Source organism: Notolepis coatsorum (assembly GCF_963971535.1).
Source record: "Notolepis coatsorum genome assembly, chromosome: 1".
Taxonomy (NCBI): domain Eukaryota; kingdom Metazoa; phylum Chordata; class Actinopteri; order Aulopiformes; family Paralepididae; genus Notolepis; species Notolepis coatsorum.
In genome coordinates, this window is record NC_140165.1 from 143774276 (window position 1) to 143790388 (window position 16113).

General features: G+C 43.0%; 1 protein-coding gene across 1 annotated transcript in view; it reads right to left on the reverse strand.

The window, feature by feature from the left end:
- Positions 1 to 241: 241 nt before the first annotated feature.
- slc18a1 (solute carrier family 18 member A1) overlaps positions 242 to 16113 on the reverse strand; it is a 37576-nt gene continuing 21704 nt past the window's right edge. Inside the window, exons 13-17 of the mRNA XM_084312989.1 lie at positions 15979 to 16030; positions 15664 to 15727; positions 15024 to 15143; positions 14626 to 14759; positions 242 to 359 (exon numbers count right to left, since the gene is read on the reverse strand). Of these exons, the coding sequence (XP_084169115.1) occupies positions 249 to 359; positions 14626 to 14759; positions 15024 to 15143; positions 15664 to 15727; positions 15979 to 16030 (481 nt within the window). The 3' untranslated portion in view covers positions 242 to 248. The remainder of the gene's footprint in view (positions 360 to 14625; positions 14760 to 15023; positions 15144 to 15663; positions 15728 to 15978; positions 16031 to 16113) is intronic.

Sequence of the window (16113 nt, forward strand, 5' to 3'; positions counted from 1 at the left end):
AGAGCCACCTGAAATCTATCAGCCAAGAATTATACACTATACAAACCATTTGGAAACAACAACAAAATATCTACATCTCTTCTTCTTCTTTCTTCTTATTCTTCAACTCTGCAAGTGTGTTTATGTGTGTTTATGTGTGTGTGTGTGTGTGTGTGTGTGTGTGTGTGTGTGTGTGTGTGTGTGTGTGTGTGTGTGTGTGTGTGTGTGTGTGCGTGCGTGCGTGCGTGCGTGCGTGTGTGTGTGTGTTTTCATTCCTCTGTCTCCACCTCCTCACTGTCGTCGCTCAGAGGGAAGTCACGACACTCTCTCTGTGTGTTGTAACTCTTCCGGTGCATGGGGCACTCCTGGTCCATAATAGCCTGTTATACACACACGCACGCACACACACACACACACACACACACACACACACACACACACACACACACACACACACACACACACACACACACACACACACACACACACACACACACACACGCACACACACACACACGCACGCACGCGCGCGCGCGCACGCACGCACGCACGCACACACACACACACACACACACACACACACACACACACACACACACACACACACACACACACACACACACACGCACACACACACACACACACACACACACAGTCAAGTTAGACGTTGTTATATCATATAACACACTCCACGTGACCCCAGATCTCCCACAACCGAATTATTATTATTATAATTTTTTTTTGAATGAGTCTGAATGAGTCCTCCAAAAAAGATACAGTCAACTGGAATGTTAGTTCGTTACACATATGTTGGATTATGTAATTGGTTTGTCATGACCCATTGTGAAACAAAAGAAAAATCGCGGACTTAAAAAAATGAAAAAAGGCAGCCGATAATGTTTAAAAAAAAAAATTTGTCAGACCAAACAAATATAATAATAATCTGCGTTCATTTTATAAAAAAAATTTAAGTCTGTGATTTTTCAGTATTGGATCTACTTTCTCTGTGGATGGTTTTGTGAATAAATCTCCATTATGCTTCAATAACTGTGTGTTTATTGTATAGCAATAAGGTTGGGTGAATTGGGCCATTGTATAAAAGCATTAAATCACTTGAAGTCATGTGTTATACTCATTAGATCACGCCTAGGGGGGTCTAATGAGTATAACACACTCCTGCGCATGATTTAATGCTTTAGTATATGTAGCATGCAGCCCACAATAAAGGTCACTTCATACAGACAAGAAGGGGAACAGCTGTTCCATGTCACAACCAAATGGAAAAATGTATACATTATTTTGATTATAAAAGTATAGGAGCTTTTGAACCAGGGGGCAGGGCCGCGTGTATATTTTCCCTAACACACTTTCACTTCCGCGTTCGGGTTCCGCGATCTGATTGGCCACTGACGTTTCTCTCAGCGCCAATCGCGTTACGCCTAGTTCTATCACTGGTTAAGCTTGGCGACTCTTTCGAAGTTGGTTAAGGTTAGAATTTGGTTTAGAGCAGGGTGATAGAACACCAGCCCTGATTCCAAACTCTAACCTTAACCAACTTCGAAAGAGTCGCCAAGCTTAACCAGTGATAGAACTAGGCGTTAGCTAGCTAGCAGGCTGTTAGAGGCATAACTAGGCGTAACGCGATTGGCGCTGAGAGAAACGTCAGTGGCCAACCAGATTGCGGAACCCGAACGCGGAAGTGAAAGTGCGTTAGGGAAAATATACACGCGGCAGGGCCACATGGCGTATCACTTCTGTGGACTATTTACTATTATTTACTATTGTATTCTTGCACAATCGTAGCGGGCATGGCCAACTGCATTTCACTGTATCAAGTTTCAAGTTTCAAGTTTCTTTAATAGTTGTCATACAGAAGTACAGAATACTTTTGTACAAAATGCTTCTTACTGTTGCGCTCCAGAGACTGTGCAAGACAAGATAAGTATGAAATAAAAACATAGTAAAATTAGAAGTAAAAAAAAAGAGGTCACAGTGTTCAGTTTAGACATATGTACAATGTTCGATGCAGAATAGACGTAGTTACCATACAATATACAATACTGTGCAGTGTACTAATATACAATACTATATAGTGCAAGGCAGAAATGGAGAAATGGGACGAGGTGCAATTTAGGTACAATTCACAGTAGGTGTACGAGTTGTAGTGCAAATCCTTTATCAATAAATATAAAGTGTAAGTGTGTTTGTGTGATCTAAAGTGTGGAGAGTGGGTGCTGCAGTGTGTTGTTTGTTTGAGTGAGTGTGTGCGTGTGGGTGTGTGTGCTGTGTGCATTTGATGGTTGTTGCATAGTGATTATTGTTCGTTTAGCGATTATTGTTCGTTTAGCAGCCTGATGGCCTGGGGATAGAAGCTTCTTCTGAGTCTTTCTGTGCTCGCCTTAAGACTCCGGTATCGCTTGCCTGACCGCAGCAGTTCAAAGAGGCAGTTGTTCGGGTGGCTCGAGTCCTTAATAATTCTCTTAGCCTTCCCCTTGCACCGCTTGTTGTAAATGTTCTGGAGGGTGGGAAGCCCCCCTCCAATTGTGCGTTCGGCTGAACGTGTCACTCTTTGTAGTCTGCTACGGTCTTGTGCAGTGCTATTCCCAAACCAGGAGGTGATGTTGCCGGTCAGGATGCTCTCTATTGTACATGAGTAGAAGTTCCTAAGGATCTTCTGACTGACTTGGAACTTCCTTAGGCGCCTGAGGAAGTAGAGGCGTTGTCGTGCCTTCTTCACAACACTGTCAATGTGTGTGGTCCATGTCAAGTCCTCGGATATGTGGGCTCCGAGGTACTTGAAACTATGCCCTGGTATATAAATAAACCTCTTGAATCTTGAAATCTTGAAAGTAGAGATCAAATATAATATACATATTTTGTTATCGAGACTGTCTCCTTCTCTCTCTACCTTCCTACTGTCTCGATAACAAAATATGTATATTATATTTGATCTCTACTTTCAAGAGTGTGGGAGACTGGGGCTACACCATCTCTGGACCACTGACATGGTTTCAGAGGCAGGGCTCTCAACCACTACACCATCTCTGGACCACTGACATGGTTTCAGAGGCAGGGCTCTCAACCACTACACCATCTCTGGACCACTGACATGGTTTCAGAGGCAGGGCTCTCAACCACTACACCATCTCTGGACCACTGACATGGTTTCAGAGGCAGGGCTCTCAACCACTACACCATCTCTGGACCACTGACATGGTTTCAGAGGCAGGGCTCTCAACCTATACACCATCTCTGGACCACTGACAGCCAGCAAGTTGTTTACTTCCTTAAACCATGACTCAACCTCTTCATTTATGGATCTTGTTTCTCCGCTGGGTATGTCGGTGTATTTAATGCACAATTATATTTTATGATTTCCAGTGTAGCTTTGAAGCCAGGGGTCTCTGATCTCTAATCATTATAATCGCTTTGGTAATGACCCCCCAAACACACACACATCAAACCACAGGACACAGCCTTAATGACGACTGCCTGTGTTTAGCTAGATGATAGCTTTGGCTGACACTTCTGTCAGAGGAGAAAGAGAGAGGAGGGGGTGGAGGGTGGAGAGAGATAGAGAGAGCGAAAGAAAGAGAGAAAGATCTGAGAACTTCCTACTGTTCCAACTCTTCTCTTTGGTCTCTGTCAAGACCTGTCAGCTCAAGTAGTGTGTATGTGTGTGTGTGTGTGTGTGTGTGTGTGTGTGTGTGTGTGTGTGTGTGTGTGTGTGTGTGTGTGTGTGTGTGTGTGTGTGTGTGTGTGTGTGTGTGCGTGCGTGCGTGCGTGCGTGCGTGTGTGCGTGCGTGCGTGAGTGTGTGTGTGTGTGTGTGTGTGTGCATGCATGTGTTTTCTGCTGATTCACCACTGTCATTGGCTTCCAGTATCTCTGAAGATGAGTCATAAACTGAAGAAAGTCTCCACCTTTGAATAAAATGCCGTGCAAACATCTTATGTGTCACTTCTGTCACATCTTATGTTTTCTGAAAAGTTTTGCCATTGTGATATAATACAGTACCCGAGGAAGAATTGCTCTTCTTCCTTTTTAGACACATGGACGTAGTATTTATACAATGTATTATATGGACAGAGTATTCATATGTTGTATTTTATGGACCTAGGATTTATAGAATGTATGATATGGACCTAGTATTTATAAATACAAAGTATAAATACAATGTATTATATGGACCTAGTATATATACAATGTATTATATGAGAAGATTACAAAATGCCACTTCCATCACATCGTTTTATTGGTTTAACCACGCCCCTTCCTGGTCTCTATGTTTATTAGCGAGACCGCCCACCCACGACCCCAATAATTTTTTAACATTATTTTCGTGATTATGTCTCATGGGTCGAACAAACCTGAACCTTTCTGTGAATGTCTAGGAAAACTTTCTTTCTCAATCTGATGAAAAATGGCAGAGCATTTTTCATTACAAAAAAGTAACTGTAACTTACAGTAGATTTCATTCTCAGTCTTTACGGGCGCCTAGTGGTACTAAATCCAGATTGAACTCTGCCATTGGAAAGAGGAGATTTGGCCCGATCCATAGATAATGTCATTTATAGGCCTGATATTCTATATTCATATTTAAAATTGCATGTGTCCGGATGGCAAAATTCAGTACTGTATCTACAAAGAAAACTGTAAATCATCTGCCCTTTATTCATTTGCTTAGATTTTCTGTACACTTGATCTCAAGAAGGTGCTGAATGAGTAGCCATTTTTCACGTCTGGTCAAATTTACTCAAGCATAGTAACAGACACAATATTTCTGACACTCGGAATACATTTCCTGAGGTCCATATAATGTCCCTAGATACCAAGAACATGCAAATGGACCTTGTAGAAGTGGAGCAATCTTCCATTTACTTGGGTAATAATAATAATAATAACTTCGTTTTATATAGCGCCTTTCAGAGGACCCAAGGTCGCTTTACATAGGGGGGGGGGGGGGATGACAAATTAACAAACATAGTGGACAGACAACATATACACTCTTAGGCAAGGGTATGTACTCTTAGGCAAATATTCTGACAATATGGCTAGGGCTTAAGAGTTTAACTGTTTTCTATTATGACCTATTATGACTGCCTCTTTGAACTGCTGCGGTCAGGCAAGCATTACCAGAGTCTCATGGCTCATCGCCAGTACAGAGAGACAGAGAGGGCTGGGGGTTTGGACATTTACTGGGGCCAGTTTCGAATTGCAGCCACTCATCTGTGCTCTTTGAGAGCGGTTTTGAAGGAGGGTAGGGATTCACATTATTTTACGGCTGTGGGTAGGGCGTTCCACATAGTTGTGGCATAGTTACGAAATGTGTTTAGTCCCTTGTTTGAGCTGAATCTGGGTTGAACATGATTTGTGGAACTCCCTCTGGTGTTGTGGTCGTGGAATTCCCTGACCTTTGGGAAGTATTTCGACATGTACATGGGGAGCGACGACGCCTCCCTTGCGGACAAGCTCAACACCTTCTACGCGCGGTTTGGTGCAAACAGGGGCACTGCTAGCCCAACGGCTAGTGACGTCACTGGTGCGCCGGCTGTTGTGGAGGGGGGGGGGGCTTCCGCGGGGGGGGCGGGGACGCTCTCTCATTGACGGTACACAGTGTGAGAAGAGCATTTATGCAGGTGAACACCAGGAAGGCTGCTGGCCCAGATGGTATAACAGGACGCATACTTAAGTCCTGTGCCAACCAGCTTGCCCCGGTGTTCACCGCCATATTTAATCGATCCCTGGCGGAGTCAGTGGTCCCTGCCTGCTTCAAGATGTCTACCATCATCCCTGTACCGAAGAAAACCTCCCCAACATGCCCAAATGACTACAGACCGGTGGCACTCACCTCTGTGGTCATGAAATGTTTCGAGAGGCTGGTCAAGGACCATATTTGTGCCTCCCTCCCCAGTGATATGGACCCTATGCAATTTGCATACAGGACAAACAGGTCCACTGACGACGCGGTCTCCCAGGTACTGCACAGCACCCTCTCCCACCTTGACCGTCAGAAGGGGGGCTATGTGAGACTGTTGTTCATTGACTACAGCTCAGCGTTCAACACCATAGTCCCCACCAGACTGGTGGACAAGCTGATCGAGCTGGGTCTGAGCTCCGCCCTGAGCGCCTGGGTACTGGACTTTCTGAGTGAAAGACCCCAGGCGGTCAGGGTGGGGGGTCAGACCTCCAACACCATCACCCTGAGCATCGGGTCCCCCCAGGGCTGTGTTCTAAGCCCCCTGCTGTACTCACTCTACACACACGATTGTGTGGCCAAGTTCAGCTCCAACTCCATAGTGAAGTTCGCAGACGACACAGTGGTGGTGGGGCTGATCTCGGACAACGACGAGAAGGCCTACCGGGAGGAGGTTGAGGTACTGGAACGCTGGTGCCAGGACAACAGCCTGCTCCTGAACATTGGTAAAACCAAGGAGCTGATCGTGGATTATAGGAGAGGACAGCAGGAGACACACACACCACTGATGATTAACGGGGCTACCGTGGACAGGGTGAGCAGCTTTAAGTACCTGGGGGTCCACATCTCAGAGGATCTGACATGGTCAACACACATAGACACAGTAGTAAAGAAGGCGAAACAGCGCCTCTACCACCTGAGACAGTTAAGGAAGTTCAGTGTATCGGGGAAGATACTCCAGTCCTTCTACTCAGGAGCTGTAGAGAGCATCTTGACCGGAAACATCACTGCCTGGTATGGAAACAGCACGGCACAGGACAAGAAGGCCCTACAGAGAGTGGTGCGCTCAGCCGAGCGTACCACGGGTATTGCGCTACCTCCCCTGCAGGTTCTATACAACAAGAGGTGCAAATCCAGAGCCTGCAGGATAATGAAAGACCCCCACCACCCCAATAACAGCCTGTTCCAACTGCTGAGGTCAGGCAGACGCCTGCGAACCCCAGCTACTAGGACAGAGATGCTTAGGCTCAGCTTCTTCCCCCAGGCCATCAGAGCCTTGAACAATGAACATTGAGTGCCACAGAACACTGAACTATCCACACACAAGCACACATGAGCACACACACGACATGCTCACACACTAGCAGCCACTTTAACACTTTAACATGAGCGGGCACACACTCATGCCGCACACACGCACACTTATGGCCAAAAGAAAAGGCCACTTTAAATTAGTATAACAACAGGAACAGTGTATTGCACTACTAAAGCTACCTAGCATGTCCTATATGCTCTGTAAATAACTATGTACAGATACCGAGATGTCACACCATGTTACCTGTTACCTGTTACCTGTTTATTGCACAATGTTGTTTTTTTATTGGATTCTATATATTTTGTACCACTGTAATGCACATCGTTGCGGGCAAGACCACCCGCATTTCATTGTATACTTGTATGCCGTGACAAATAAAACTCTTGACTTGACTTGACTTGTATCTTAGTAGTGTATCTTGAAGACCAGGCCCATTGCAAGTTTCTGTACTCTGCCGTCTACTCTAAGCCATCCTAGGTAGTCAAAATGGGCAGGCGTGAGGTGGGTTTTAAGAGTAAGGTCAAGCAGTAGTCTGACCAGTTTGTTTTGTGATGTTTGTAGTCTTGTTTTTAGGGCCTTTGAGGTGCTTTGGTACCATGAGGTGCAAGCATAGTCGTAGTACCCTTGGATCAGTGCTCCTGTTAGAGTCTTCAAGGTATTCTTGTTTACCAGAGAAGAGATCCGGTAAAAGAATCTTGTTCGTTGGTTGACTTTTTTGATTACATTGGTTGCCATTTTGTCACAGGGAAGATTTGCCTCTAGGATGAAACCCAGGTAGGTAATTTCATCTTTCCTTGTGACAATATTGTCACCCACTGTAACAGAGAAGCCGTTGGCCTTGCTGAGTTTGTTATTTGATCCAAAGAGAATGGACTCTGTTTTACCCAGGTGTAATGATAGTTTGTTATCAGCGAGACAGGTGCAGATCCTGCCGAGTTCAGAGCTGAAGGTTTTTTCAACCTGTAACTTGTTCTTGTCAGAGACCAGCAGGGCTGAGTCGTCCGTGAATAGGAACAAGTTGCAGTCACAAGCTGACGACATGTAATTTTCATAAATTAGGAACAGTAGTGGTCCTAGTATGCTTCCTTGTGGAACACCACAGCTCACTGGGAGGGGGGGGGGCAGTGTACCGTTTACCTCCACCATCTGTTCTCTCCCCTCCAGGTAGGATTGCATCCAGCTCACTGATGAACTATAAAAACCAATTGCTTTTAGCTTGTCAATCAGAATGGAGTGATTGACAGTGTCAAAAGACTTTTGGAGGTCCAGCATGACCATGCCACAGTATTTGCCCGCGTCCACCTCCTGTTCAGTGGTGAATATTCATGGAAGCCAAGGGAAGCCAAGCTTCCCCAAAAATATGACCAGTAAAAAAAGAATTTTTAATTACAATTTAAAATAAAAAAATATATAATTTTTTTTATAGTTTACAATAATAAGAAAATCATTATTTTTAATCTCTGAGTTATAATAATGTTCTCCCTCCTGGATAAATGAACCTAACGAGCAAAACTGCGCCCACTCTCTATAACACTGAAGCAGCCCAGGTACACTGCTGGTAGCATTATTTTGATTGACATTGAAGCCAGGCTTGGATTTCATTTTCTGGCGTCCCTTAACATATTATTAGCCAATAAGATTCAAGCTTAATTCAATGGGGTTGGTCTTAACGGCCCACCAGCCTAATGAACTGGGGATTCCACTAGGATCTGGCTGCCTCACAGCCTGGGCGGCTGGGCCAGAAGTTCAAGACCAATCAAATCACATTAAAAGCTAAACGTCATCGCCTCACGGCCTCGTTCGAAGTTTTAGTAGCTAGCAATCAATTAACAACAATGGAAGGTGACAGAGATCTTGTTGAGTATCTATTACTAAATGATTTCACTAAATTAAAATTTGAACAACAATTGCTCATCAAAGCAAAAGGAAGGCAGACACCACAGCTCTGCATTGTTCAGGCAAGAGCCGGGAAGGGACAACGTACTTTTAATGTTGATAACTATAAGCGAACTGGAATGGCTAACTGGTTCGGCTAACAGAGGACAATTGTTTTGTTGGAGATGTTTCAAGATTCAATAGGTTTATTCTCGACAAAGCGGCTGCAGGACTAAACAATCCCTGGTCCACCACTGGATATTCTGATTTAACAAATCTGTCCAGGTCCATTGACAAGGTAAGCCTATGGTACTTCATAGTGCTGACCAATGCCAATAGTGTGCTATTCCATTTCTGTGATGCTGAATTCTAACTAACGTTAGCAATCTATAGTTCACTGCCATAGCAAGCTACCTTCGTAGTAAAAATAATTTAATATTTGACAGCAATACAAATGGTGGAAAACAGCCAAAATGAGCATGGCTAGATTTAGTAATGGGTGAATGACAAGAGCTAACATTACGTTAATCAAAAATTTGTTATTTATGGGTAGAAGAATATTCTGATTCTAGCTCACTAGATCACTCAGTCACATTAAACTGTTTCCTTTTTATAGCTTGCTTGCTTCCAAGGGTGCAGTACAGTTGACATTTTCTGACAGTGACACGTATTTTCCGTCTGAACGTAATATTAGTGGTTTTGACACAGCAACGTTTAACGCATTATCAAAACATAGTGTGGCAGATATCATCCCCCATCCCATGGCTACGTGGAGGAAGGGAGATACTACTGCCATGGGCAGAGGAGAGTTAATTAAGGAGTTGATTAGGACTGATGGAATACACCTGTGCACCACGTGATCACCCACACACCCCACACACACAAGACACACATAGCATAAAACCCTAGGAGAGACAGAGAAGAGTGTGGAGGTGAGGAAGGAGCAGAGATCGTGGAGAGAAAGTGTTATACGGAGTTTGTGAGGTGAGAGGTAGTTGGAAGGAGAGGTGAAAGCGAGAAGACTAATGGACCCTGAACTGGCTGAGATACCCCCTTGTGAAACTGACCCTGGACCGGACGACAAACATTGAACATTCTCTTTTTGTATGAGAGCCTGGAACGTGTTTTGACCATGGACTGTTATTCGACTACTCTATTGCCCATTGGACTTGTACTGTTGAACAATAAATATTTATTTATTGAAATTGTGCTTGTGTGGATATTGGAATTGTTTGTTTTGGTCCATGTCGAGCCTGAACACCACCAGGCTCGTCACACTAGGTTGTGAAAAATAAATTCTGACTGGCATCCTCGTCATTTAAACCACACGACGCCACTGCTCCTGTTTGATGTGGTCGTTCAAATAGAGAAGGCATGTGTCAGTGGAGTGGGATGTTCTGAAGCCAGATTGGAATTCGTAGATTAGCTTTTTCGACCTGTTCGTAGACAATATTTTCCATAACTTTCGAGATGAAGGTAAGAATAGAAACAGGGCGGTAGTTGCCTGGGTCTAATTTGCTACCTTTTTTGTGCAGGGGGGTCACTCTCGCAATTTTGAAGTCTTTGGGGACGTATCCCTGTTTTATGGAGAGGTTTATTATGTGGGTGATGACTGGGGTGATGGTTGCTGCTGAGTCTCTGAGGAATCTGGAGGGGATATTGCCAGTGGCCAGTGGCCTTGTTAGATTGGAGGGCACTCAGTTTTTTGAGCACCTCATCTGTTGTTACCATTTCGAGTTTGAAGTCGTCTTTGCGATGTTCGAAGGGTCGAAGGGTCAAAGTGGGTATCAAACAGGAAGGAAGACTGTCAAGTTTTAAACTGGGGATATCAAACAGGGAAGGTAAAGACGGTTTTAAACTGCTAAACAGTAATTCAGAACTATTTTATTGCACTGCACTATTTTCATATTCTATTCTATTCATCATGTCCAGCCTCATCCCTTGTATTTATACAATGTATTATATGGACCTAGGATTTATACAATGTATTATATGAACCTAGTATTCATACAATGTATTATATGGACCTAGTATTTATAAATAGTTTAAATACAAAGTATAAATACAATGTATTATATGGACCTAGTATTTATACAATGTATTGTATGGACCTAGGATTCATACAATATATTATATGGACCTAGAATTTATAAAATGTATATGGACCTGGGATTTATAAATACAAAATAGAAATACAATGTATTATATGGACCTATAGGATTTATACAATGTATTATATGGACCTAGTATTTATACTATGTATTATATGGACCTAGGATTTATATAATGTATTATATGGACCTATACAATGTATTATATGGACCTAGTATTTATACAATGTATTATGGACCTAGGATTTATACAATGTATTATATGGACCTAGTATTCATACAATGTATTATATGGACCTAGTATTTATAAATACAAAGTATAAATACAATGTATTATATGGACCTAGTATTTATAAAATGTATTATATGGACGTAGGATTTATATAATGTATTATATGGACCTAGTATTTATAAATACAAAGTATGAATACAACGTATTAAATGGACCTAGCATTTCTGGGTGTGAAGCTGCCAGACTCAATCGTATGTCTCAATCTCACTTTCTCTCAGCAATTTAAATATTATTAAAAAATGCCTATGATGATTGATTGATTGATTGATTGATTGATTGATTGATTGATTGATTGAAAACTTTATTAACAGATTGCAGAATGGGTACAATATACAGTACGGCTCAATACACACCAGCATTGAGCCACCCCACCCACCCAACCACCTCCAATGTACAGTTCCCCCCCCACCCACCTACCCAACCTCCTCCAATGTACAGTTTCTACGTCAAATGTATATACTCTCTTTTTTTAGACTCTTTTTGTATCACAAACAGTACTGTATTTGTAAATCTGGTATGTCATGAATGTATAGATGTAGCAGTACTGTCTATCTGTATGTCGTGTATGTCATATATGTTATGATGAATTGAAAATGGGGGACCCTGATGTAAACAAGACGAAAGTCTTTCTCTGGTCTGCATCCCATTAACAATTGTGTGTATTGAGCTGTACTGCATTGTACCCATTCTGCAATCTGTTAATAAAGTTTTCAATCAATCAATCAATCATGGGTACAATACACACTATGATGAATTGAAAATGGGGGACCCTGATGTAAACAAGACGAAAGTCTTTCTCTGGTCTGCACTCCCTTAACAATTGTGTGTATTGAGCTGTACTGTATTGTACCCATTCTGCAATCTGTTAATAACATTTTCAATCAATCAAAGAAACAGACTAAGAAATTACGTAAACTCCATGATCAAAACAGCAAAAAAAAAATGTCATCAATGACAAAACTGAGGAAAACAAAAACAGACCACGTGAACTTTGGAAATTACTCAATAATCAACTAGGCTGCAGTAAAAAACATTAAACATTTTCTTCACAAACATAGCCACAACACTGGTAAACAAACTACCCTCCCACTCAGGGCATTATGGGGTAGAACACATAGTAGCATACTACAAGAACCTAGGGGTCCACAAAGATGACTTCAAACTGGAAATGGTAACAACAGATGAGGTACTCAAAAAACTGAGCGCCCTCCAACCGAACAAGGCCACTGGCCATGACAACATCCCCTCCAAATTCCTCAGAGACTCAGCAGCCGCCATCACACCAGTCATCACACACATAATAAACCTCTCCATAAAACAGGGACACGTCCCCAAGGACTTCAAAATTGCGAGAGTAACACCCCTGCACAAAAAGGGCAGCAAATTAGACCCAGGCAACTACCGCCCTGTTTCTATCCTTACCTCCATCTCGAAAGTCATGGAAAATCTTTTATACGAACAGGTCGAAAAGTACCTCGCGAAAAAAAATCGAATCTACGAATTCCAATCTGGCTTCAGAACATCCCACTCCACTGAGACATGCCTTCTCTATTTAAACGACCACATCAAACAAGAGGTGGACGCGGGCAAATACTGCGGCGGGCATGGTCATGCTGGACCTACAAAAGGCCTTCGACACTGTTAATCACACCATTCTGTTTGACAAGCTAAAAGCAATTGGTTTTGATAGCCTATCAGTGAGCTGGATGCAATCCTACCTGGAGGGGAGAGAACAGATGGTGTAGGTAAACGGTACCCTATCCCCCCCCCCTCACAGTGAGCTGTGGTGTTCCACAAGGAAGCATACTAGTTCCGCTACTGTTCCTAATTTATGCAAATGACATGTCGTCAGCTTGTGACTGCAACTTGTTCCTGTTTGCGGACGACTCAGCCCTGCTGGTCTCTGACAAGAACAAGTTACAGGTTGAAAAAACCCTCAGCCTCGGAACTAGGCAAAATCTGCATATGGCTCGCTGATAACAAACTATCATTACACATGGGCAAAACAGAGTCCATTCTCTTCGGTTCAAATAACAAACTCAGCAAGACCGACGGCTTCTCAGTTACAGTGGGTGACAATATTGTCACAAGGAAAGAAGAAATTACCTACCTGGGCTCCATCCTAGAGGCAAATCTTTCCTGTGACAAAATGGCATCCAATGTAATAAAAAAAGTCAACCAACGAACTCGATTCTTGTACCGGATCTCCTCACTGGTAAACAAGAATACCCTGAAGACTCTGGCAGGAGCACTCATTCAAGGGTACTACGACTATGCGTGCACCTCATGGTACCAAAGCACCTCAAAGGCGCTAAAAACAAAATTACAAACATCTCAAAACAAACTGGTCAGACTACTGCTTGACCTTACTCCTAGAACCCACCTCACCCCTGCCCACTTTGACAAACTAGGATGGCTTAGAGTAGACAACAGAGTACAGCAACTTGCAATGGGCCTGGTCTACAAGATACACTACACGACCAAGGTACCCATGTACATGTCAAAATACTTCCCAAAGGTCAGTGAATACCACGATCACAACACCAGAGGGAGCTCCACAAATCATGTTAAACCCAGATTCGGCTCAAACAAGGGACTAAACACGTTTCGCAATTATGCCACATCAATGTGGAACGCCCTACCCAAAGCTGTAAAGGAATGTGAATCACTACCCACTTTCAAAAACACTCTCAAAGAACACCTACGGGAGACTGCAATTCGAAACTGGCCCCTGTAAATGTCCTAACCCAACCCAATGTACAGTAAATGACCAAGTATGGTTTTGTCAATATTCCAATGTACAGTTTTACTTGTACAGTTGTACAGTGTCCCACCCCACCCACCCAACCTCCTCCAATGTACAGTCCCCCCCCCCCCCCCCCCACCCCCCCGCCGGCCCCACCTACCCTCCAATGTACAGTTTCTACGTCAAATGTATACTCTCTTTTCTGGACTCTTTTGGTATCACAAACAGTACTGTATTTGCAAATCTGATATGTCATAAATGTATAGATGTAGCAGTACTGTCTATCTGTATGTCGTGTATGTATATGTTATGATGAATTGAAAATGGGGGACCTGATATAAACAAGACGAAAGTCTTTCTCTGGTCTGCATCCCCTTAACAATTGTATGTATTGAGCTGTACTGTACTGTACCCATTCTGCAATCTGTTAATAAAGTTTTCAATCAATCAATTAATCAATCAATCAATCAATCAATCAATCAATCAAAGCATCAGGGTCCCCCATTTTCAATTCATCATGAATGCGGTGATAGTCTTTGTAATGTCGATATTCTATTTTATATTGCGATATAAATATGAATTTGATATATTGTTCATCACTATTATCTCACCATCTTCTCCTCACTGACGGCGGGATTACGGAGGAAGAAGCAGAGAGGGGCGTATAGGATGTTGATGATGCCGATGGACACCATCAGGTAGGGGAAGCCAATGGCCTGCACTAGAGCACCCCCTGTGGACGGACCTGGAACAGCAGCCAGAGAGAAAATACCACCACCATTGAGACCAATATTGCTCCAATTTTGAGACAGATTTACAAAGAGATCTCCAAATGTATTAACAATTATATATAATGTTTCTCAACAATATACACAATATTTTAAGTTACGTGTAACTGCTTTCTTGGCCAGTTCTCTAACTACTGGCTGTGTGTGTGTGTGTACGTGCGTGCGTGCGTGCGTGCGTGCGTGCATGCGTGAGTGCGTGCGTGCGTGCGTGTGTGTCTTACCAATTGCAAAGCCCATGCACAGAGCTACATCAGCGATGGCATACACACTGCCATAGACAGATGCATGACGGATGTCCACCAGATACGCCATTATGGCCATCATAGACGAGTCCACCATGCCTGCAACACATGCACACACAGACACACAGTCATAATGGCTGACATTAACCCTTTGAGGTGTACCATCACACCGGCACGATTGGAATTGTGAACAGTGGCTACAGGTATAGAGGTCAAGAACTCTGAAATAGAATTCTGCAGAAATGTTTGGAGTCAAATGTGAAAATGAGGATAATGATACACACATAAATACCGATGCAGACACACACACACACACACACACACACACACACACACACACACACGCATACACACACACATACACAGAGCAAGACAACCACCTCATATGCATGTAAGCATGCACATACACACACACACTGAGCACACTTAAAGCCAAGCATGCACGTGCACACACACACACACACACACACACACACACACACACACACACACACACACACACACACACACACACACACACACACACACACACACACACACACACACACACACACACACACACACACACACACACAAACACACATATTACTTCCCAGTTAATTGTTACATTGTTACCTACCAATAGCAAAGCCCAGACCTCCATTTGGTACTATCAGGCCATAGATGTTGGTGGCAAATGGAACCTGTACAAAATACAATAAGATAATCAAGGGATTTAGTCCAGAATACTATATAGGCCTATCAATTCAAGAACAAATGTATTTTTCATGTTAACTAATATTGACTAACTATTAACTAACAACAAGTGTAAGTATTGAGGTAAAGGATGCAATAATAATATAAAGATTTTATAATTGATCGATGACATTTTGGAATGAAACTCTTTGAGAAGGAAGGAAGGAACAAAGGAAGGAAGGATGTAAGGTTCACTCACACATAATAGACTAATGCCAACAATGAACATTCCTATCATGGAACATAGCCACCTGTAAACAACAAAAGAATAAATGTGAATTAAACATTTCTCTCTCACAGGCACTTTCTATCCGTCTCCCTCCAAGATGCACAC